Source organism: Orussus abietinus, unplaced genomic scaffold, assembly GCF_000612105.2.
Source record: "Orussus abietinus isolate OABI.00-Male unplaced genomic scaffold, Oabi_2.0 scaffold1, whole genome shotgun sequence".
Classification (NCBI taxonomy): Eukaryota; Metazoa; Arthropoda; class Insecta; order Hymenoptera; family Orussidae; genus Orussus; species Orussus abietinus.
Window position 1 is genome coordinate 1,429,049 of NW_019396017.1, and position 26,982 is coordinate 1,456,030.

Consider the following 26,982-nt stretch of genomic DNA (forward strand, 5'->3'; position numbering starts at 1 on the left):
ATAAGAACATTTTCAGCCCAGAAGCAACGACTGCTACTCGTTTCTCAGGGTTATCTCACCTTGAGTTATTTTTCATTTTCTACATCCGTCGTAGACATCAATCACGTTACTGAAAAAAATTGTTCCTTGAGTAGCCAGAACAACAATATCGCAGCGTATCGAAAGTATAGCCCCTTAAAGTCGCCACAAAAATTTCAACATTCTCGGGCAGTATCTGGTAAGACATGTTTAGGATTTAACCCTTTGCCGAATGGTCCACTTATCTCTAGTAGACGTGGATCTATTAAAGAGGTAGTCGACGTTTGCGTGCGTGTTGCAGATTTTATTTGTGATTTGAATATACTTTCCTAAGACGGTTTTAAAAATGGAAGGAAACCAAAATGTATAATTCATGCGTTTTAACATCTGCAATGCACACCAGCAATCTGAAGACGTAACGTGATAATGGCTGTAATGGATGCATCTCAGGATGTCGTGCATCCTCATGCATTGCGTCTGGTAAAGGGTTAAATATTGTAGATAGGAAAGATTAATATTCATACGAAGCGTCATCCGTAAAATGGATAATAACGCTATGTGTATAAACGGCTGTCGCACTTCTTTACATCCGGATAACGGTATAGATATGTGTATCAACAATTTGTGTAGATATTGAAACAAGTAAACCAATTAAATATTGTTCCTTTTACTGACAAGGGAAGAGTACGTAGCTTCGGTGATAATTGGCTATGCTTTCACTTCTTGTTCGACTTTTTTTTTTAGTATATTTAAAGTATGTCGAGGATAACTTTCGATACGGAGCACAATTCATCTACAGACCTCGCATCAATATTAAATAAGTTTTCACGACTGAGATATCCGCAGAGGAGTCAAGAAATGGGATCATCGGGTTATTTGTAAAAGCGTCATATTTTATTCGCTTACTAGCCGAGAAATGTATTGTTTCATGTAAAGTTGCAACTGGTGCTTCTTTTTATTTAACATTTGAACTGATTTTTTAGGAGCGTTAGTTAACATTTATCATGCAGGTCTCCCAGCCTGTAGATATCAAATTTGAAATATCATGAAGAACCGGAGGTGCACTGAAAAGCGAAATTCCTAGAAAAGAACAATGATGGACATGATGTCTATATGAATTTCGTAACAGAGAAGTGAAGCGGTATGGCACGTACATATTAGTACCGAAAGTATAGTATGTACACACGCTTCGGCAAAGAATAGCTTTATTCGGGTACGGACGAAGTCGTATCAAGAACAGTAAATTGTCTATCAAGACTGCTCATTCTAACTGATAACGTCGCAAAGGATACGGACACTTGCGAAATGTTTATCTAAATTCGCGTAATTCATTATAATGCACATAATCATGCAAGTTATTTGAAAATATCATTGGTGAAACGCCATATATGTAATATGTACATTTTACAATTTCCATCATTTACTAATATATCTGAGACTGGTACATGACTTTTAAACAGTGACCCAAGCCGTTAAAGATAACAATTAAGAGTATCTTCAATGTGCTGACTTCAACTTTCAGTGTTTGTTCTCTTGCCCCTTTGTGATAATAATACATTAAAAGGTTCGACAATCTGAAAAATCCATTTCCCAGCATGGCAAACATCAATCATACTTTATTTAAAATATTCCCATACTAATACCCTGGTGGTAAAGATAATTAATTAAAATGAAGTAACTCATTTAAAGCGAAGTGGAATAAGAACTTCTGTTGTTTTCGCGCAAGTTTTAATTATTCCCTTCCAATGTTTAACACCCTTCCTTGTTTAGTCCCTTTAATCAATTAATTCACCCTTCAATGAATGAGCAGTCTAGGTACGTACATAGTTTACCGAACTTGGATTGGCGATTCTGCAGTCCGTAGCTTTTTGTGGTGATTCAATTTAAGTTGTGACATGACATGGGATTGCGAAATACTTCTAATGACGCACGTGGAACACGTGTTCAAACTATATCGTGCTGAAATGACAGAAATTGCGATTTCAAATTTCTCAGCAATCTAGGGCGAAGTTTGTCGGCAAGCGTTGCCAGTGGTGATTGGCGAGTCGTTCTAATCGACGACTCCCGATAGAATTAGTGTTATTATTTTTGTAATCGAAATGATGTTTGTTCGGTTAACGGTTGTACAGAATAAAAACAGTACTTTTCTGCGAACACCCTGGTTCTGCTTTCGAAAGAGCACTTTCAACTGACGGATACGTGATGCGTTCACGATGATCGCTCATTCCCGTGTCGATGACTACAAATTACGTACATTTTCCAAATACCCTTAATATAGATCCGATCGCATGTAAGCGATAGTCAGCCATCTTCAATTTGCCCCATTGTCGATTCACATTCCGATTACTTCGTATAAAAATTATTTTTTTTAAATAGCGTTTCGCTGACGTGAGCCGCATCATTACTCAAATCTAAATTCCCCAATCGATTCCTCTGTTTTGTTAATTCTGCCTATAAAGACGACTTTACAAATGTATGATCTAATTTAAGAAATATTTTTGCGACGTTTGTAACATTTCAGATGTTTTGCTTTTAAAACTCCTAACGAATTCTATTTATTTCGTCTCGTCATTTTACATTAAAATTAGTCTTTATCGTTCACTATCGGACTAGCATATTGACAAACCGAATTTCTTCCAGCTAAATCATGCCTGATCGACTTTTCCTCTGCATTGTCGTCATAATTAATTGCTTTTTTAAGTAACCATTATCAGCAAACGTAAATTCGACAGACACACGCGATAATCAAGTTACCCCTCCGCTTTTTCGACATTTCATGGAAAAATCTCTTCTCCTGAATGAAGACTTACTATCATTAAAGATTATAAGAATACACTGCCGGATTATACTGCAAGTATCAGAAAACATTTTTTACTTTCCAACCTTCTACTGCACTTAATTCCTGATAATTTTACTCGTTAATTAATATTAGTGGATACCTACCATTGTCACTCTACAACTTGTGAACATGACATCGAGTATTAACTCTACCCATGTATGTTTTCACAACGCAGTAATAACATGTATTATAAATTACAATTAGCAGAACGTTATCCGTCGTAGCGAACAGAAATAAATTGAACATATAAAGGAAATTTCTTTAAGATAACTTTAATGGAATCAACACTGTCTATTAAATTAAAAGGAATTAATAAAAGTATTATTAAACCGAAAAGACTTGAAGTGTGGTTTTACCTTTACAAATATTTTTAGACGTCAAAATATATTCAGCATAACATAGTTATGTAACGCCCTATATTCGGCTTTGACAGTTTCCTTCTTTGGCTTACTGTTTATTGTTTCATCTGCGTAAATAGCCTTAATTCAGTTTTAAAATCCCTAAAAACGCTATGTTCACCTTACTTGTTTACCACATGGTCAAAGTAACCGCCAATACAATAATTTATATATTATAATAACACTCGTATATAATTCATGATAAGAAATAGTTTACGGTTAGTAATAATCAATGTAGGGCGATAATAGCTCAGTTTGTTTCAGTCATTCTTCTTACACACCAATAACCCTGCTAATGGAATACAAATCACGTATGTAGAGAAAATAATTAATAACGTGTCCATTAAGATTAACGAATTGATATACGTGTATTGCATTGAGTGAGTCTTTTACATTCATTTATAATTTTTTATATCGTTACTTTCTAAAATATAATGTTAATAAAATATATATTTGTTACACTTCGAAACTAACCTACAGCAAAAAAACAAGTTTATTTAATTCAAGCTTAAAGAGAAAAGTAAATTCTAACATAATTTTAATTTAATTAATAATGCTGACTTAACAAATTTGCATTTTATTACAATTTTTAGTGTCAAGTGCTGATGATGGTCCCACAAAGATCCAAAAGAAATTTCCATACACTAATGGATATAAAATCGAAATCAAGAAGAAGTCATGGCCCATGACTAATGAGAATGTTAACAGCAGAGATAAAAGATCCAAACGTCCGTGCAGAGAAGATATTCGCAAGTTTTGCAAATTATATTCAGGATGGCGTTACAAATGGATATCACCTATAAAATGTGCGGCTTTAGGGAACATCAATGTTCGTGAAGTAGTTCAAGGACCATTTTCTTCGCCTAAACTTGTAAAAACATCGCCTTTCGTCGTTCTTTCAAGAGGATGTAATAATACCGTGGAGGAGAGAGTAAACAGAGTTAAAAGTAGCATTCGAAGAGGGATTCCTGATCCTTGGGCAGAACATTTGGCTTTAACGGGACTGAGCAGTGAAGATGATCGTCGAGTAATTCACGCAGACTATAAACTAGGTCGTGAGAGTCTTCGAGTTACCGAAAAAGTCTGGAAAGACCTTGGTCTTCATCTGAATCAAGGAATTCCAGATCCCTGGAAAGAATACTGCAACCCAAGAATAAACTACCTCTGCCAAGGACTGAACGAAGATTGCAATCATCGGCCAAACACAAATGAGTGTCCAAAGCAAACGGTTTGTACGCGAAAAAAGAATCGAAGCGATGACAAGAAATATCCGAGAAAAATAAAGCAACCTCTTGTCGAAGTTGATCAGGTAGACAGCAAGTAATATTTTTAATACTTCTTAGAAAATGTCGTTGAAATAACTATAAGACAGATTTAAGTGACCAATTTTTTTTAAATAATTGCTTACGTCGCGCATTAAGAAAATTTGGAAACTATTTCAATGGTTGCGGCTTAAGAATTTCGAACTCTCACTAGTATTAGCGAACGCATAATGGTTAATATAAAATAAGAAGCAATGACATGTTTTTTTTAAAGCCTCAAATTCTTTTTCTATCTAGAAATATTCTCGTGAATAAAAAACGGCTATGTGTTGAAGTAGAACACTTTTCAGTTTACTTCATACATAACAATAGGTAGAATAACGGCAAATTCATTTCAGAAGTTGAAAGCTTCAAAAGATATTAACATTGCTGAGAGTAAGGAATCAATGGAGGCAGCAAATATCGATTTAGAAGCACCTTCATATCCTGCAAAATCGTCAAATCATCTGATCCAGCAAAAGGTTAAAAAACCATCACCTGGTTACATTTGCAAAATTTAACTGTACATGTAAAACTAGTTATTTAATCAATTCATCCAACAGGAACCAGTTGAGAGCTATAATAACCAAGAGAACTCGAGTAAGCGATCAGACGCTGAAGAGAAAATAATGGCTGTAAATCCGCCAGATCGTGGAATGTTATCCAAAGAAATCACGTGCAATTGCAATGAATATTTCAAAATAATGATGCCTTCTTGTTGGCAACTGCTTCCGCATGGCACGATACCTTGTCAGCCTTGTATAAGAGCCAATCACATTTGCTGTGATTTGATTCCAACTTGTGTTTTACAACATTTTTCTCCAAATGTTAATCCTTCGTCTCAATTACCTACAATACAAAATTGCAAACAAAGATGGTACCGAAACGCACTAAAAAACATAAAGATTCCAGACTACTCAAGTACAGTATGTGCAATGAAGAAGATTTTAAGACGCGGAAATGATAAACGTTCCGAAGAAGATAAATCGACATTGAATGTTGTCAACAATATTTCAGACGACATTAATTTTGTTTGCTGTAAATGCAGTTGCCCGTGCCTGAAGATTCTGCCAAATAGACCCGAAATATCTAATAGTAGTAAAGCAGATGTATTTTATTCTTTTGAAAAATTGTCTGACAACCAACCTACGCTTCATCAACGGCAAGAAAAGGAGAAGAACACGAAATCGAAGATCGAAAAAAGAACTTTACGAAATCACCAGTCGAAGGCAAAGAGGCAACATAGCAAATCGGTGGGTACAGAAAATATAGAATTGGCCAAAATGAAAAAGAGAAAAGATAAAGATTCAAATGGAAAGGCATACTTAAAGGAAGTTTACCAGGATGAAACATTCCCAGAAGATCCATCGAAGCGGAATGAAAGTATTCGGAAAAACGCAAGAGAATACAGAAAAGCTTCAGAAGTAAATTGCAACGATTCTGAGTGCTCGGAAAAACGTGCAGTTTATCAAAGACATACTCCACAACTTCGTCATTCATATTTTAGCTCAGATAGTGGAGAAAATACAGACGTATCTAACGTGTTTTCATATGAAGGAACTAGAGAAAATGAGACTGAAAAATCATCTATTACATCCAATGCTTTCGGCGACTTTCAGAATGAAAATCCCATCATTCAAACAGCACCTAAAAGAAGAGATCATTTAACAGTGGTTCGTTCTAATAAACAAAAACACAGTGCGATTTGTAACGACAAATGTTACCAATCTGCACGTAAATTACATTTACGCCAAGATGGCACTTTACCTAGTGAAATAAATCGAGCGAGCCTTGTCAACGAGTACAGTATGTTAAACGAAATCGACGACACTTTACGTCAGACAAATCAATTAAAGTCGGGACAACGAATGCGAAAGCGCAAGGAAAATCAATTCCCTGAACACGCAGGTTTGCTCGAAAAAGACAAAATGAAAGAAACGTCAGAACCAGACTTAACAACCGATGAAGTTGATAAACTGAAAGCAGCAGAATCCGGAAATTCTGCCCCGGAGAGTGAAGGATCTATCGCAGTTAATAAAGTAGAACGCGCAAATAATTATCTCTTTATGAATCAACAGAAACTTCCTTATGATCCGTCAAAGAGTTATCTCGGCAATGCACCTGCGGCGGTGATAGAAATGGAAAATCTTAATTCTAGTCTCAAGGCAGAAGAGTTTCTGGAAAATCATAGCTCGCAACTGATTCGAGTAAATCCTAAGGAAACCCAGTTCTCGGAATACGATTCCCGGAAATTGATACTTCCCAAAGGTGCAATTATTGGCAAAGTGCCTCAGAAAGGTGATTTGCCGATTATCAATGAACATGCTGATCCAATTAAACTTCACTCAGGCGATACGCTAAAACTGAATGAACAAAGTATAAATAAAGAAGTGGGTGAACCCTTTGAAAAAAGCAATTTTAACAATGAGTTGAAATTCTTGGTTTCCGCCCAAAATCACGACTTCCGTTCTAATCAGTCCTACGATGGAAAGCTTGATAATATTTCCGAAAAAGATCATGAAGACTTATCGATTTTGAATTCCTACTCACGAGATGATTCTGTCCTTGAAGTCAATATATCAAGATCTAAAAAATTTCACACTGAAAGGCTTAAAGATGATAAACCATACACTCAAGAAGATCATTTGGCAAATGAGAGGGAAAATATTTATTCTAATAACGAGGCCAAAAAATTTATACATGTGAAAAATAATGGATTCTTCATTAATGAATTTAACGATGAGGAATTAAAATCTGAACCTTATGCAGAAGTAAATGAAACTTGCGAAGTTGAAGATCTTCGAAAGAATTCTGAGAATATTATTGACATTTCAAATAACGTATCACATACATATTCAGATAATGCTCAATATATCAAAATGTGTTATTATCGTCAATACCCGAAAATATCTAAAGATGAGAAATTACTGATACAATCCCTTTCCGGTGATATGAGTATAGAAAAGGACTCACCGATAACATAAGAAAAAATCATTTTGAATCATTTAAGAATATCTCAAAAGAACGGGAAAACAACACTGTCACATCGACAAGGTATTTTCTTTCAGAACGAGAAACAGTCCAAGAATAAACACTTAAAAATACGTGACCTTGAGACCTCCTAAAAAACCTCCTCCTATATGTCATTCCTAACTTCCGAAGTTAATTTCTTTATAACATATACAACAGAATATTTATCTATCAACCACAATTTCAAGAAACAGTAACACTATGCCTAATCATTTTCATAATTTCCATCCTACTGGATTAACTACGAAAATAAAAGCATCCTTCCCTGATCACACCTAAATACATGAAATTCACTTCCCGAGTTCATCGGTTATTTCAACGTGACCATCTCTCGCACTCTCACTCTATTTCAAACACAGTACATGTTATTAAAAATTTCAGCCTTCAACCATTCGGGAAATATAGCAACAACATGCTATATACGATAGCATAGCGGTTAATTATCTCGCGTACTGGATTTATCATCAGGTTAGTCATCTAGAGGTCTGACTGACAAACTCGCCAAGGCGCGTTTTTAACGTGGACCTGGAAGCGGTTCCTCGAATCATTCTAACGAGTCAAGGTGCGTCGAGTGAACAAAGCGCGCGAAGTTTGCGGTTTTCGCGGCGGCGAGTCTAGAGGAGGGGAGGTCGGCGGAGGGGGGAGAGGGAACGCGATCAGATGGGTTCGCGATGACGCCCCCGCGGCACAGCTGATCAGTCGGTCCGCGGCACGCAAACGGGTAGGAGCTGGTACCACGTGGTCGTCGCAGAGGTACGCGGCCTCGTTGGAGTCACGCCGGTCGACGCGTGGACCGTAAACGGTATTCCCGGAATCGCGAGGGACCTCAGTCGGCGACCGACCGTCGAACCGACCGGTAGTCGCGAATCGCGGAGAGGCTCCGGCATCGGTTTCTCGCAGTCAGGGCGCCGAGCGACGCGCCTATGTGCCAGGAACGCGGCGTCCACCTCCAGCGGGGAACCGGCGAAGCGGCAACGTCGGGATCTATGTGTCCCGACGGCGAGGACGACAGGTCCGCCTCCGACACCGCGTTTCACGAACACTGACCGGGGTGTCGCCACCGGCGCCCGCCGCGTTTAAATTTGCCGCGCGACAGCGCGACCGCGAACCCCCCGCCGACCGTCCCGCGGGGTGCGGGCTGAGCGGGCATGCAGCAGGAGAAGGAGCAGGACAATGGAATCAACGTCAGGTTCAAGGAGGAGACCAGAAAGGGCCCCTACACGCTGGTCCCTCAAAAGAACGCGGACTCTGGTCTTCCCCGAATCACCAACGGCACAGGTACATATGCGAATACATACCTTTGTGCCAGACTGTTTACACCCGGAAGCTGCCTTCCCCACGGATCTTCTGACACTCGTTCGACCGTTGTTATTTACCCGACTCTAATCCTCCTAAGCACTCACTTTCTGCAAATCATGAGTTAAGAGAGACGGGTATTTCTAGGAAACTTCGAATTATATCTCGAGTTAATAACTAGAAATAAAATGTGCGCGACGGTAAATCAAGGTTCGAAATGTTTTAAACAGTTTGGGGAGTCTCGTATATGAAATATATGGCACAGGCGTTGAGAAATTGTACTTTGAAACTGAAAAGGTTACTTCCTAGGGACTTACATGTCATTTGTTTACATATCTTTGTGAGAATGTAAATATTTAATTTGTCGGTGAATTTTCGGTATGATGTGGTTAATTGAAATAAAAGATGCTCGTTACGAATTAGGTTGATATGAAAAATATTGTCGAATAACGTTTTCAAATTCGCTACTTAGTTCCAGCTGGGTCATTGTAATGGCGATAAAAGAGCGAGCAGTCATTTCCTGAATCTTGACCTCGTGCTAATCGATACTGTGTTGACTCATGCTGATCGGAAACGGGCGATCGTTTTGTTTTCGCCGTATCAACAATGTATAACGAATAGCCAACATTATTATCCGCCGCGATTAACGGAGTGGCACCTTGGAATTCGGAAACCCGTCCGATCATTCGTCAGAATGATATATTTCTTTTCATAAACACTTAAGGTTTAATAATGCAGTCCATAGGCTTTCGACAATGAAGAACAATACATGGGGAACGTTGTAAATATATTGATCGCATTCAAAACGTAAGATGTTTATTATGACTCATTTTACGTGACTTATTTTACGACAATAAACATGTATACCGTCTCCGCGTACATTTCAGTCCTAAAAATCATGAAGATAACAGCGTAACAAAGATCAAGATATGATGTTCTTTCGAACCAGAGATCCTTCCTGGAAAGAAAGTGCACTCGACCGCAACTATCACAGGTTTACTCATTATAGAGCATTCTAATTGACTTTGACTCTTTACCGTTCAATTTACCCCTTAAAATGAAGAGACTCGAAATACCGAATCTTATTTTATCAGCATTCACGCAACCTTCCATTGTCTGAATTTTTATTTCAATCAATTTCCGATCACCGTGCGTTCTGAAAAATTGCGCTTGCCGGGATAAATATTAAACCCTCGAAATTGTTATTTATCTCGCCCTTTATATATCATTAAATTCCATATCCAATGTTTATCAACGTTAAGAGTTGTCTCGGTGTTTGCTTTACTTGCCGATAACTTTCACGGTGTTTTTCCACGAGTTCGTTTTCGCAGCTGACCTAGATAAGACGTACCGTTACCAATGCATAATCGTCAAGGGCCTATCTTAGGTATTCACATTCGCAATACTCGTGATTACGGGTGTCCGTTCATCAGTTTTACTACCCGTCCACTTTAACAGTACATCTGTAGAAAGATAACCGGCCAGTCGAGCCATAAGCACGTTTTCGCTAACGTTGCGAAATCCCGATAAAAAAATCGTAACTTTCTTAATAAAATGTTTTATTGGATGGGTGAAGTACATCTACAATTCAGATACGAAAACTTTCGCAGAAGGAGGCACTCGAAGGCCGCCTTGAGCCTGGAGATTTTGTCGGATCCTATTCAAATTTTAATCCTTTCGTTATTCTAAGAGCTTGACTGTAGTTACTGTAGTAATCCGCGAAAACTGAGATATTTCGGACAGAAACAAGCGCTACTGTTGAAACAAAGGTGCACGTACCGTACATGGAGGATTTTTCGCGAATTTTTACCGGGACCCAAAATGTTAATCCGAAAATGGTCACGTGTAGACGAAAAACGTAACGTTGGAGTATAACAGAAGTTGTCGAGTTACGGCTGAATCACAATGATTTATGTTCACTTTCACAATGTGCAGTTTCGAGGGAATACTTACGTGTACGTGTGTGTTTATACGTGTAAGGTTACAATGCCATGAAAATCCAGTTGAAGCCGGTAAAACCGTCCAGCCATTCAATTATGTACCAGTTGCTCGTAAGAGATTCCAAGAGCGTGCGCAGTATAACGCAATCTCGTTGGAAATATAATTAAAAAAAAAAAGGAAAAAAAATGCATCACCTTACTTGCGTCCGGCATTTCTAATCAATGAAGAAATTTGCATTTCACACAATGAAGTGGAGATAATTTATACCCGGCCAGTTGAGATTTATAACGCAACGCTCTGACTGATGTCACGTAGAGTTGCCGACAGTTAATTTCTAATTATTGAAAGGTAATAAGTAAAGTCAAAGGTCGAGGTTCCTGTTCTTCACAGGTGCGGAATGCAACAAGTAGAATGGACGAATGAATGGGAAACATATTTCTGAGACACATGATCGATATTATTTTTATTAATTTACACGGCACTTTTTCTCCAATTTAGATAGAACCTTCCCTGGAGAAACTTATTAGACGAATTATAAAAATTACATCCGAAGGATGTAACGGGTAAAGTTTTCGTGTTATAAAAGAAATTAGGTAAGAAGCGTTTAAACATTGGGGAGAATACATTCTAGAAATTCCGACGACTCTCTTCGGTACGTTATCAAACGTTCTAACATTTCCGTAAAATTGCCACCTGGCTTTAAGTACGAAACCAGAGTACATATTGACGCTGCAGCACTGTAAATCTTTCTAACGAGATCATGCATTAAGTCTCCATATATTCAACCATTCATATAGACGTATGGCACGTGGCACTCCGGAAAAGTCGTGCGTCATCTGTAATCACGTTCTACGAACCTTTACGATTTTCCTGAACTCTCGATTTATGAATAATCAGAAGGAAAAGAAAGTAATCTTCACGCATCCACGTGTACGCTGCTCGTAAAAGGAACTGCTAGACCATGTCTGGGTAATCGCAAATATTTTTTAAATAAAAATTGAATCGCTATCTCCTTACATTTTCCTAATCGTATATTAGTGTCTAGTACGATTTTTATTCCTAGGCGTTGCGATTACTTAAGCGAGAAATTTATATGACTACCAAGTTATATTCGACCGATACAAGTTCTCCAATCTTCAAAGTAACGAAAAGTCCCGTCCAATTACCGGTTGATTTCGTTTGGATAAAATTAATCTAATTCGAGCTTGGACGAAGTCGAGAACGTTATTGCCGAAAGTTCAGCTGGCCGTGGAAAGTGACCTAAAATGGGAATCACCCTATTTATTCGTACTCGAATTGATTAGCGGCGTGACAGCGCGACCTGCCTCGTTTGCGGTTGTTTGTCCAACGAGATTTATGTGGCGAATAAGCGGAAAGATAATTCCTATATGAATTAGCTTGGTTGTTTCGCTAATTGGTTTCCCTCGATGACGCAAGCCGCAATTAATCAATGATCGCCACTTGTGCGCGCGGCAAGCCTACCAGCCTCGTGGCCCAAAGCTACGATCCAATTGTAATTGCTGCTAATTGATAACAATAATAATGATTGCGGCCTCACCAGAAGAGTAGTTCCAGTCGTATGATAACTACGGCATACGCATTTCTTCCTATACGACACGCGTCCCCGGAGAAAGTTACTCCGCCTGTGAATGTGGATAACGAAAGGAAATGAACCGAAACGAAACGAAATGAGATTAGAAGAAACAAATTTACTCAATTGATTTTATAATAGGCACTAGTCGCGTTCTCATGGACCACACAAGACGCGGATGAGATCAATTACATGAGTTCATCTCATCGATATATTACGGCGGAGATAATCGTTATCAATGTTAAACAAATTGTACGCCTCAAGCGAACATCTGGATACCGCGGTGAAGTGTACATTCGGTGTAAACTTAGAATTTCAGAGCTGTGCATTTTTCTGAAATCTCAACGGTCAGCATTTTGAAAACAGATCGAGGAGAGCAGGGCTTCAAAATCTGAATGAAAGATAGTCATAGAGTATTTGATTGTTCTTTAGTCTTCGATTTAAAAAAAAAAATGTCCGATAGAACGTTAGACAATTCGACAGTAGTTCGTATAAGTTTACAAGCATTGCTCTAATTTTAATCGTCGTATCGGATTTGAAACTTTAATACCACCTTGGGGACTTAAATACCATGAAACTTGCAAACGTGTTTAACGGAATGATTGTGTTAACGTAATACGGAAATAATGAGTTTTAGGTAACCGAGAGATTTATTTCCCCTGGTTTTTGTATGCGGCTCGTCAAAATCATCGTCCAGCAGTGTGTATAAACTCAGGACGATATATATTGTTGAGATGCTTCATGATCCGTATGAAACGGACGATAAAGGTTCGAGTATATTACCGGTAATAAGGCTGACTCCTTTACAGTGCACTGATTGCATTGGTGCAAAAACTGGAGCTACCGATTGGTGTTAGGCATAAATGGGTCAAGGAAAAGTAGGGCTCTACCCTTGTTCCGAATGTTCGATTGTCCGAAACGGCGCTCGACCGAATGACTTATGGCCAAACGGAACAAGTCCAGAACGACGGTTCTGCTGGAACGTTCGGCCAATTACGAACAGGTCGTAGTACACGCATGGTAATATTTTCTCATGTACGCGTAGATTCGAATGCCAGACCGAATCGTCGGAGCTGAATAACACGGCTCGATAATGAATCGCGATGACTCCTAGGATTAATTCACCAGGTACCGAGTCGATATTTGATAGTCTAGGCACTTCAACGAGCACAAACCTAAAGTCTAAGACTGCCAAAACACGAATTTTTCGCGAATTTCTTACCAGCATTCCTTATACTTTTTTACCAATTTTTCTTCAATCCTTCCAATCATTCTGACGTTGGTAATTTTTGTTACATGAGTAGATTAAAGATATCATCTCCAAACGTATGTGTACATTTATTTTTTTATTTATCTTTATTTTTTTTTTACGTTTGTACTTTTTATAGGAATTTTATACACAGTTTATTATTTATACAGCGTTTATACAAAAGATGCAGTCTTTCTGGGGATTGTTAAATAATAAAATGCAGAAAGTACTGGGCCCCCTTCAGAAATATGCTTTACTATCGAACTCTTATCAGATGCCTCGGCGGTAAAATCAACATTTCTTTATCTATTAATTCGACAGGAAAGTCTTGTTTTCAACAGGTTACTGTAAGCGCGTTCGTCACCGACTGAGGATTTTTCATTTTTTTTTTGCTATCGTGCGACCCAGCCTGTATACCTAGATTCGACGTGTTATCACTCCTCGCGATAATAAATATACTGGACGTCGACTAGCAGTGTGTCAGTCTGATGTACGCGAGGATGCGGCAACTCGTAGAATGAAAAGGGAAACAATACACGGCTACGATGCTCGGGAACGACTCGAAAATGTCGAGACATTTGTTGCGTTGTATTTAACAACGTACGCGAAATGAAGGCACGCTCGCTGCTAGTAAACGAGATTTCTCCATATCGCACGAAATTGCAGTATCTTTCCAGTATTTAACAATGCAACATAACGGTGGTAGAATTACTCACTTTTAGACACGACTAAGTAGATAGCGAAAAAGGTTTCGTCGTGAATTTCACGTCGCGAAATTTGTTGCTCGATCATGATAATACGAAATCGGGAATTCATCGAATTTTGAGATCTTTAATGCGATTTTAATGATCTTGCCATTCATATATCACTCATGCTTTACATCGCGTAATTGCACGAATTTGCATGAAGTAGGGTGGACTTTATATGAAATGTTTTCATATCGTGCAATTAGCGGAGAATTTATTAAATCATTATGTGGTCGTCTGTACGGAAATCTGTATTTAATAAAAAGAAAAAAAAAAGGTGTACATCGGTTTTCGAAAATTAACTCTTCACGGAGTCGGGGTCATCAGTCAACCACGTGGGGCTCTGTACACCCCTCAGAGATGTTATAAATAACGGCAGAAACTGCGGCACGTGCTACTAATAGTACACCATACAGGAGAACAGTCCAATTATCGGACAATTCAGAGGCTATCACAGAGACCGGCACGAATGCAATTTCATAGCCACCGAGGGATCCACGAGATCGCAAAAATATCGCGATATACCTGACTTTTTATTTCTTATCGACTTCATCGCATTATTACCCTTTAGCGAGTGAAACATTTAATTCGTCAAAATGTGAGAGAAATATTTAGATTGCAGCAGGCAGTTACAATTAGTCAAGTCCACTCGTACTTTTGTCTGTTTAATATTTCAGCACTTTTAATGAAAATACGTATGACCGCACGGCGGAGAACGTAAGACACGTGTATGGATTTTTTACATCATTTTGGAATGGCATGAAGATACCTAAAATTTGTTTTGAACAGAGGATTAAGAATTTTTAACTTTAGAAATATTCTAGAGGAGATCCAGACGAATGCAATTCAATCCACGTTTGAAGAAAGTAATTGGCCGACGAGCCATTTGCTAGAACGTTATAACTCACAGTATGAAGTAATGCATGTTACATGACTCGCGATCCACTCTTCGACAATGGCTCACCGCGCGCGTTACTTTCGTACTTCGACACGTGATATCACATAAGAGACTTATCGAAAAGATACTTCCCGATAAGTCAATAGATTCGTTCCGACTTGTTCCGTGACTCTTGTAAAATTTCGTAGATCGATTTCGAGAAACAAAGAAGGCGAAATGAAACGAGCCTCGGCGTCTCTTAAAGAAAATCGCACGAAAGAGAAAAAAAAAAACAAAAAAAACTGCCTGTCACGTGTATCACCAATCCCCGTTAAACTACGCAACTTTTTCCTAACGCATTCTCCCGTAATTCCAAACAAGTAAGAAACTTCATACCTAGTCAATTGTACTAAATTATGTACCGCATGTAGTTCCACCCGCAAACCCCTACATCTACAATTAACTTGAAATCTTCCAATAAGTGACGCTACGCGCACTTTACCAATCGAGGGGTCCCTAAAAATCGACAAGTAATCTCTGAATTAAACACAGCACGTCCTTTTAAGGACTTGCTTCACAATACGCCTTTTCGAACGAGTTAATTTACCGCAATGGCACAACTCTTCGTAAAGCTCTTTTCGATCGATCGAAAAAGATCTGTTTTGGCGACCCACAATATGAATAAAAAGGAGGTCCCTTAAAACATCACCTCGCGATTCGATGATCAACGTACAATCTCGGATCGACTGGGCCGCGGAAACTGCCGATCATAAAAGAGCATTTTATACGGGGAAAAAGAAATATATATAGAGAGAGAGACGAAGTCCCTGGCCTAATAATTTGCGGTGATGTAGGTGCACCACCGTGCAACCCCTGGAGATGTTATAAATAGCGGAGCGAGCGAAAATGCGCGGGCGCATGACTGCTAGCGCCGCGTACCAGAGGGTCGTGCAATTACTGGGCATTCAGTACTCGTCGGGGAGGCAGCGCGTAAAGGATTCCGTCGAAAGGAGAGCCCCTCTGATTTCTCGACGTCCCGTGTTTATCCTAGCCTGGTTTCGATATCAGAGACCACTTAGGCCTGGCGATATCGCGGGCGGTACTTTTGCGAAACCGTCGCGACTCCTACGCACGAGTCGTTCATCGATTTCGGAAGGGACTCGATGACGTCGACTTATTAAAGTGAGAACGACGGCCTGGCTCGAGGGTGCCAGGAAACGTGGAAACGGGAATTTAGACCTAGGTCATGCTCCTTTCCGATCGGCGCATCCGCAGTGTCGTCCTAGGGACCCTATAGTCACTATGTGGCTAGGGCTTCTGGGCTTCGGGTACTCGTTCTCGCACTCGATGATAATTAAACACGAGGAGACATGCGTGATGCTGACTTGCTTTACAATCGATGACAGCGATGCTCGTGATCGTTCTTCGTGACTTGCTCCAGTTGGCTGTTGCGTTCTTATACAGGTTTTGATAACAGAATTTACTTAGATGATTGGAAATCTTGGGAGTACCGAAGGGGCTTTTGAGAACCTAAGGAGGTATATATGAGAGAGATGGATGTCTTGGATTGCATTCGTTAACGGTAACAACAGTAGTTTGGAATTGTATGTTGTTTAAATGGTCTATGCAGCGTTATTAAATTCAATTCAATGACTAAATCTAATGGCAATTGAATTTAATATCATGTTTTAATTTAGGCTTGCCAAGGAGTCTGAAATCATGCTTTAGAGCTTCTAATAGTTTCTCTTTTTGTTTTTTTTTATATTTATCATATTTATAGACTTAATAATTATTTATCCCCGAAGAAACCGAATGAAATGGTAAAAACGAGTGTATTACGTTCTGTGTTGATCGGTGCAAAAAAGAAAGAAGAGATAATTTGCATTCATTCATTTGTACGATTCTCTAATGCTTTATTTAATTAATAAATCGTGCATTCGTGTACATCGTCTTTTTAAAAATTGCCAGAGACGCATTTACATACATTCAATTGTCTTTTAGTAATTAGAAAAAGAAAGAATAGTAACTTCCAAGTTAAATTTGATGCGGCGCGTACGGGAACATCCTTTGTAGGCTTAGTTTATTATTAACTGGGTTACGTATACGGCGGGCGATGTTTTTGCTTTTCATAGGAAATTCGCCAAATTTCTACCGGTGGGGAATCAATTAATGTCGTTGTTCCTGTGACGTCAATGAATCACTCGATTTAGTCGGAAAATGGATTGAGGAAATAATCCTCTTTTATATGCTATACCCAAATTACGATGACGGAATAAATAATGGATTACGGCTGTCCCTTTAATTGTCGATACCTTAGCTCAAGCTCGCGCCGTTGAAACTTTCTGCCATCTGTATCGCAGGAAAGAATCCATGGGAGTACAATAACCCGATCAGTAAAAGTCGTGAAACTGATTTAATCGTCCGGGCTTTCTCACCCTTTCACTGCTTACGAAATTGCAAAGTTTCTGCATACTAAATCGGATTAGACCGGGACAGAGTCCACAAAATGTTTTAGCCACTCGCTCGCGTACATAACACGTGTAAAATGTATGTACAAGTGGTATGTACAAGGCGAATAATGTCATGTAACAACCCAACCGAACGAGATTAGTATTAACTTCCTTGACAGAAATTTAAATACCTTTATGCCGACGTTCATTAGCCCTACCAAATTTGCAACCTCTTAACACAATTACAAGGTTCCTGCATACTAAATGATATAGCGCTGCCATGGGGGCAGTATCCACAAATGTTTTAGACGCCCATTCCCATAAATTGCAGATGTAAAATACATATACAAGAGACGGTAGGGTAAGAACAATTTCCCATGGAAACCTAAGGAGGCTAAATCGGAACTAACTTCCTTCGAAAACTTGAAACACCTCGGGTAGAAAAAAATGTGAAAAAAAGTGTATAATTGAAAACGCCGACGATATCTGATTTTCTCTAGATAGCAGTCACGTTGGACTGTGCCTAGACAATAATAGGGGCGGTTTCCTTTCATTATGCAAATTGTCTTAATGACTAATTGTCAGACGCGAGGTCGTCGTTCTTCGGTAGCAAAAGCAGCAAGTCACGAAGCATTGCGAGTCAAACCATTACAAATATCGATTTTTCCATAAGTCGACGGGAGGAATCGCGGACGCACGCATCGGGAATGCCGTGAAAAGAGTGCAATAACCCATTAGAGAAAGAGAGAGAGAGGAGAAGGGGATTGTGGCGCCATGACGACGCCGGTAACTATTATCACGGCGCCAAAAAAGTGTTAAAGCTGTGACTTATCGTCTATTAAGGATCGTCCTGAGAGATGAAGATCGACTTCGAACTGGGAAATGACCAAAACTGCTCTTCGTAAGGAAACGACGATTAATTACATTTTATCCCATAAGCACCTTTAGACTGGTATTATCCACCTCAATTATTTAAACCACGGTCAGTTAAAGTATTATCCAGGAAATAATCGATACGATCATTCACACAACCGAGTCTATCTACGCCAACTGTCAATCGATAAAAAATTGTCAGATAACCTTCTACGTGATTTGAAATGTAAATCCGAATGTGCTGGCCATCATTGCAATAAGCTTGTTACAGTGCACCTGTAATAAGCTTATTACTGCAATGCTGAGTAGCGTTGCCCACAAACGGTAAGTACTGTGAGTGACCCTTAATGACTGTGTACGTACGTTCGGCCTTTTTGAAATTTTTGGATCTTTGGGAAATTACAATTTTTGGTTATAACCTTTCAAGCTCAAGTAAAAATAGTTTGGCTAGGAAATACGTTAGTACCAACTGCACGACATCTGCCACCTCCAAGACCTTGGCCCTGACCTTACTCTCAAATCTAGAAGCTGCTGCAAGCCGAATAGAAGTGCAGTTGACTATGAATTCGAATGACGTCATCGATCATAGTCCATCTGAAATTTTCGTCCAAAAGTACTCTCCTAAATTTACCGCGCACCTGCTGCAAATGACACGAGCTCGCGTCATGAATATGTTGTTATACATGAGTAAAATTACTGTGTGTACATGAGTAACATTCCTTCTTATGCTTCGGATATGGATGGGACAATTACGAAAAAAGCAAGAAAATGATTTTATTAATTCGTTAAATTTCATCTAAAAAGTATGAATATATTTTCCCAATAAATGTAATATGTATGAGTTCATGGCAATTCTCGCTATATCAATTCAATTGTTATGTCAGTACGTCATTCGGGCGTATATTGCACTTGTTGATTACTGACAAATATTGACGGATATTGGATTCACGCGTTGTTATCGTGTAATCCCTCTTGCAAGAAATTTCATTTGTTACGATAATCCATAATACTGTTTCAAGTAGTTGTGACCAGTGACCAATAGAAATAATAAGTCTACTAGTCTGTTTAATACCCGTCAGCCATTTTTTCTTCCATACATCTATTGAAAGTGAGCACTTCCTGCCGGGATAAATTCTCGTCACGTGAATGCAGTAAATATGCTAATATGTTAAACAAAGCTGCGTACAGCTTACGACATCTTTCCGCGCATTGATTATTAACAATTATTGATGTAATGGCGGGTGTATATATTACTGCTCGACTGTTAATTATAATGTTTGTTCTCGGGCAGGAACTATAAAATTGTCTATACCAGGCAGTTCTGGTTTGTCCTGCTTTCATCCACACACCAAAAAGAGCTCATCCTGACACGAAACGTTAATACCATCTCATAATTAATTCGACCCAACAAAATAAACTCAAATTTCTTCCTACTGTCCCAATAAGTCAACTTACTTGGAGAACCCAACGAACCCTGCCCACAAAAATTCGTCCCACCCTGTATAACGAACAATTACTTGCCTTCTCTTTACAAGTCGACGGTCTAAACATGTTCTCTCATAATATCCGAGCAATAACCACAATTATTCTATGGAAGACACAGCACCATTCGATCACGGAGTCGGCACTTGCCCTGTAATTAACACTTGTTGAGAACCGTGCGCAATGTGGGATACCATTTTGTTGATTTGAGGATACGTAGAGGCCATTCTTCTTTTTTCTTCTGGTGCACATCCCAGATACGGGAATGCGTGTCAGATCTCACGCGGATCATCTGACAGTGACGATCCGTCATACGAACAGCTGTGAACCATGTGAGCATGTCGTCTGCTTTGCGAGCGCAAACGCGATTACATCTCGGATAATGTATAAACTCTCTGCTTACCGGTTTGGCGTAACCGGTTGTGCATTCAAACTACACGATTGTACGTGACTTGATACTAATAGTAACGTTACATAACGGAAGAGTGAGGGAGATGAGCGAAGATGATCTCTGTAGTGATGGGGCCAAGTCGTGTTCAATTAGTGTCGACAATTACCTGTCATAATGTTGATAAGTTTGAGCCAGCCGCAAGATCGGGTACTCCTCGGTACATGTCGATTCGAATTAATGATGGATCATGTCGGGGTTCGTTAGTGTCCATATTTGTCAAAATTTGTTATATTAGATAATGGTCCGAGTGAGTTGAGTTGCATGTATATGTCGATTTTTATTAAGCGTGCTTGAATTACTTATGGATTCAATTGGAGTTCAACCAATGCGTGTATTTGTAGGGAAGACTTTCTTTTTTCCTTTTTTTTTTTCCTTTTAACATCTGGTAACGAAGTATAAGCGGCTTTGCATGGCGCTGAGCTCTCCGAAAACAAATTTGCTATTCCTGGCAACGAAACTGAGGTCTGCTTGGGTTGTATTGATTTTTACAGGAATACCTCCAAGTTGGACGATAAAGTTGGAAACAGTTGGTGGAAACACTTGGTAAAATCCTGTCAATTTTTGTTTGTACTTGCTATACGGAGTTCTTCGATCAGTTATAAGCATAGTTCGCTAAAGGCGTGGTGTTGAAATTTCTTAATGCGTATTTCTGTATGGTATAGGAATGGTCAGTTTCTATACAAGTTTTATAATTAAAAAAAAATTAGTTTCAAACTCACGTACTAAGTCAGAGGGATGTGAAGTACTATACGATGTAGCTTTTTATCACTCAGATATTAAGGAAGTTTTGAGACTGCTTCTATGGTTATGCCGATACCACACAGCCAATTTCACCCTGCGTCTGATGAAATTAATGAAAATTTGAGGATGTTTTGACAGGTGTCGATACCACTCAAGTGCGGATCGATCTTCTCGTTAAGCACCGACGCTGAATTCATAATGTGCAAACGGCATTCCTGAAGTCTAATCATCTTGAAAAAAAAAAAAGTTGCGGACTTTAAAAGTGGCTCCAAAAACAAAAAAACCATGCAAACTCAAGTAAAACATGGATATAAAGTAGTTACGTCGAAGGTATATTATTTTTTTTAATACATTTACGAAAAATTGAGAGGAAATTCGTAACTCCGGTTCGCGGGAATCCGATAAAGCGCTTCGTTGGATTTCAATAAATTCAAGGAAATAAAAACGAAAGACTCAAACAGCATAAAGTTTAAAGGAGTTTGATCCTTCGTAAGAGTTCAGCCGTGGAATTTGAAGAATATCGTTTGATTTCCTCCACTGTTTATCTGATCGAGAATCGTGTACAAACATCATGTCCCCATCGTGCTCGAGTTGCGACGACTCGATTGTTCGGAGTATTACAGTGAGTTAATCGATTGTTAAAACAACACAACTAAGTCATAAACATAAAACAGTCACGTCGATGACATATTCTTTTTTAAATATACTTATGAAAAAAAAAAAAAATGAAAAAGATGTTCTTAGCTTAACTTCGCGACGATCCGATAAAGCGCCTCGGTGGATTTCGATAACCACGATCGGGATCGAATACAAGGAAATATAAACGGAGAGACTCGGATAACATTGAGCTTGGAAGAGTTTGATCCTTCGTAAGAGTTCGGTCGTGGAGTTTGAGCAATGTCGTTTAATTTCATTCTCGGTTTGTCCCAGCGAGATCCATGTGCGAACTCCGTGCCTCCCAATGGGCTCGGATTGCGACGACTCGGTTGTTCGGAAAGTTACTGGAATTCGCGACTGCTCGGTGTGGAACAAAAAGGAATCGGTGCGTCACTTGAGCAGCGCAACTACTCATGCTCGGCAGTGCGTTTCGAGGCTTTGCAACAAAGAGCTTGCTATTCTGCCATTCGATCCAGGGCTGACTAAGCAAACGCAGGTCTTAGGGCTTCGCTCGTTATATTTAAGGGCGCCCGTTTTCTGTGCATTTCCTTTTTTACTCGGCATATCGCGAACAGAGCGAAGCCACTTCGCGCCGAGTGCTCGTAAAGCCGCACTTCGGTAACAATTCCTGCAAAGAAATTCTAAATGTTGCGGGCCCGAATGCTTTTAGGCATTCTCCAGACCGTAGAACCGGCTGTATTCATATTTTTGTCGTATGTACAAGCGATCCTTTATATTTTGCAACTAGAAGAAAAATACCATTTCTTGCGATATCTTTGTTGTATTCCATGGATTTGTATCACATTGTGCCCTTACGTGTACGAAAGAGAAGCCAGACGATCCGGCATAATTGTTGAAAGAAATACGGCACATCGATTGCGAAAGCAAATAAGATGGTAGACATCTGCAACCTACTTGAGAAATTGATAATGTCCCGCCGGCGACTTATCTCTTTTCACCTCTGACGATTTGACAAGGATATTATAGTTTCTTAAAGTTTATCTTTAAAGTCTCCGACCGCGCTATTATCGCTCGGGAATTTTACCATCGATTTCACCCCGCGGTTAAGGTAACGCAGAAAACGCAAATGGGAGCTAGGGCTTCTAATATGGATTAACACTGTATGTACTGATTCTACATAATGCCTACGTTCCATTGAAAAGGTAAAGAACCTGTGCGGTTAATGTTACGGCTTCACTTACGATTGTATCATTTGTGTGGTCGTGTCGTTATTGCGATAAACGGCATATTGTGGCTCCTTGCGTACGATTTAATTGATTAAATATTGTAACCATGATATTTCTGGGACACAAGCTATGATAATTAATCGGAAATCATTACTTTCCCACCTAAATATTTATCTGTAGTATATTATATTATATTTTATCATTTTTTAAGTGAAACTTCTTAGAGAACGGTAGGAGGAAAATCCCCGTCGATTATTATCGGTGTCTGATTTTAATTCCTCGTTTTCCAGTTAATTACTATTTACTATTATTGGCAAATGAAGTGAAATAAAAATAAATAGAGAAGTTTCACTTCCAACGCGCGTGCTGGCCACGGCCATTTTTTACTTTCTTACTGAGGACACGTGACTTACTTTTAGTGGTGTCCATTTAAATAACAAACGTCCCCGCTACCAAATATTTCTAATAGCCGAATTTTTCTCGTTATTGCCGGAGAAAGATCACCGGCAGAGCGCTAATCTGACGGTCTTATCTCTTCGAGATACGGCGGTTTTGCCGAGGAGGGTATCCTCCTAGCTGATTGCAAATGAAGCCAACGTAAATGGCCGCGCTGATTCGGCACGTGACAATGTTTGCGCAGAGCATTTGCGTCGCGTGTTACGAGGTTACGATCACGCGTGGACCGCAGGCGACATTTCGAGTGACGTGCACGTGCCGTATTTTTCGGAGACAGATTAGATCACTCGGCCGGAAATCACTCCGGGCTTTATTAAAAGTTCGTCCGACCCCTCTGTAATTAGGATTCGCATCACCAGAGGCGCTGCCTGCTACTTTATTACCGGACGCATTAGAGGAGTCGCTCGCTCTTAATTAAACATTACTCTCTCCTCGTAAAGAGTGTTGAGACACGGTATAGTCTCATTACTCGGTAACTGTTACGGAAACGTATTCTGGGGATAAAGGAAAACCATTTTATGGGAAGCCGAGTGTAGTGAAAAGTGCAATCTCGTGCACGAAAGGGCCAAAGATTCATTCCGTGGTCTCATATTACAAAAATTGATTTATCTGAATTACCCTATAATCATACTATTATATAACATGTAGGAGAAAGCATCTTTAATGCGAACTTTAAACGATGTAGAAATTTCGGTACCGCGACGTACGCGGGAAGAAAACGCGGTAAATAACGATAACCATGACTTGGTACCAGTCTATACTGCAATATAAACCTTGCGAAATGACTGCCATATAAAAAGATATGAAAATATGTGATAAACTTTCCCATACCTTGAATTTAATCGACAAATAAAAACAGGGCTTCCTCTGATGTAACGGGCTATAACAATTGCGGATGATCGTAGGATTTTATATCCTTGTAGAACGAGAAATTTAATAAAATCAGCACTTTTGTCTTATTGTCGTTGAAGCGGAATATGATAAATGTAAAATAACAATCCGTTCGTTTAAGGTACGCGACGGAATGTACGCTCAATCGACGAAATATCTGATTTATACGTGTATTCTTGACGTCGACTTTGTTGGACGTGGAGAAGGGAAGAAGTAATGGCGCCGAAAAGGGAAGAAGTAATGGCGCAGGGCAGCTGGAGTCCTGGACGGACAGGGAGGTGCTCTCCCGGCTTGGCTGTGGAAATTTCCTCGACCTGAATGGAATATACCCAAAGCTGCTATGCGCCCAGTCATCTCGGGTTCCACTACTTCCACTACTTCGCGATACTGAAACGCTCTTAGGAGCTGACCGCGAAAGCATTGTGCGAGGTTACGCTCCCGGGGAACGCACCTCTACAGCATTGTTCAAAGCGACTGTCGCCGGGCCGAACAAAGGTGCAGCCCAAGTTCCCCGAGGATGGGTAATCAACTTGGACCCTGGTCAATGAGGTCCTTCCATGAATTCCAATGCACCCGCGCCCAGATGAGAACCCTTTGCGGGATGTTTATTGATTAATTACATGTATTTCACACTCAATGCCCGGAGTATAGACGAAGCCATTGCTAGAGGCTACGGTCGCCGGAATGGCGGGCTACAGCTTTGTCCAAAGTACCCGGAGTAACGTAGATGAACTTCGCCTTCCACGTTCCTGGGTGATTAAAATTAATCCTTATGAGTAGTATCCTCGGATGCTCGGCTGTGATTTACGGGAGATAAGGCTTTTGAGGGAAGTACGGACTCCTTATGTGAGGAATTAATTACCTGTATTGGCTTCGTTCGAACCACTTCTGTCGCGAGTTAAGTATAGGGCGAGGCATTGGAGATATTCAATTATGCACTCGAATGTCGGTCAATAACGTTCATAAGGTGATTTTCAATGTCCCAGATGGGAACCTTCGGTAGGATGCTTGTTGATTAATTATATGTATTTCACGCACGACCCGCCGAGTGCGTATGAAGGTGGCCTGCGAGGTTAGGTTAGCCAGAAATGAACGCTACCGGCCTCGGTCGGCGATGCTGCTATCTCTGTTAAAAGACACGAGTACGGTGTTGCTCGGAGTGTAGACGAAGCAGACGGCTCGTTGCAATCGCCATATGTGTACAAGCAATGCGTGGGCGTGTATCGCTTTTAGGATAAAATTTGTCATACTCCAAACAAAATTGCGCGAAACGGCAATCGCGTATCTGCAGACTGCATCACGCCTCTTGGATACGCTCGCACTAAAGATTAGGAAAATGCGGAACGTAACGATTCGATTTTATGCTTTTTTGGGTAGGCTTAATTAATTTTCAATCGCGTAAGAATAATTGTATCCAAGTTTCGTAGGTTTTAGTGGCCGTTTGTGAACTATGGTTTTCAAAATGATTACCTATGCCACGTCATTTACTGGCACGAGCACTGAATAGACATTTTCGCGTTTGTTTTTATCGTAAAATTTATTTGACCGAGAATATCGGTATCACGAAATATTACGTTACCTCGAAGCCTTTTAAACCTGGAAAACGGCGAGGAAAAAAACTACGAAAAGTCCTCTCCTTCGTTTATTAACAGTTTCAGACGTGATCCTACTAGTAACATCGATATTCTCTCCACGTGGTCAGCAGTACGTCTTCTATATCTTGGACATCAACACGTCTCTAGAGTTTTTCTTCACCTTTTTTTTTTCTTTTATTTTTATTTTCTCTAACGGTCGCACTCAGCATTCTTAATTCGCCCATCTTATATTAAAGTGGGAAGATGTTCACCTTTAACATTGTTACGCCCTACGTGACATGATAACGGAGTCGAGCAAGATTAAATCGATTTAACATAAAAATTTAGTTAACTTGTTATAAAGTTCATTTACCACCGGGCGGGTAGCCATAAATAGACTGACGTGCATAGTAATGAGAATTTAAAATAATATCCATGGAAATTTAGCGGTGTTAGAGGAAAGTAATATGAAAGATTCTTTGTAATCTTAATATTACAATTTAAGATTCTTGATTCATACGGTCTGCATTAAATATGGACGAGAAGGAGTCTTATTCTGGACCTAGTATATTCTTAGAAAATTTCTCATGGGTGAACTATCGACATCGCAGCTTGAAGAGCTGCTCTGTTCTTTGACCATTCGCCCATGGCCATGGCCTAACGGGTGATCGGAAAAGAAGTGACAATTTATCGGCTGCAAAATGAATTATTATTTATATCATTACGAGTACACAAATAAATCGAGAATGTGTAAAATCTGTACCAACTTCTTGCGCCAAACCGTAGAATTTTTTTTCTTATTAATTTTTGCGCATATTATCGATAGATTGCGATCGCTATGATCACAGCTTACATATCGCTCGAGAAAACAATGTGAAGTCAATTATCTCGTATCTCGGGAATTAGTCCTCGGCAAAATGAAGTGACCAACGCC

At 39.6% G+C, this 26,982-nt stretch overlaps 1 protein-coding gene across 1 annotated transcript in view; it reads left to right on the plus strand.

Annotated features, from left to right (window-relative positions):
- The first annotated feature begins 8,298 nt into the window (after positions 1-8,298).
- Positions 8,299-26,982, plus strand: part of LOC105698061 (monocarboxylate transporter 9) — a 28,623-nt gene continuing 9,939 nt past the window's right edge. The window contains exon 1 of the mRNA XM_012421956.1: positions 8,299-8,864. Coding sequence (XP_012277379.1) covers positions 8,735-8,864 — 130 coding nt within the window. The 5' untranslated portion in view covers positions 8,299-8,734. The remainder of the gene's footprint in view (positions 8,865-26,982) is intronic.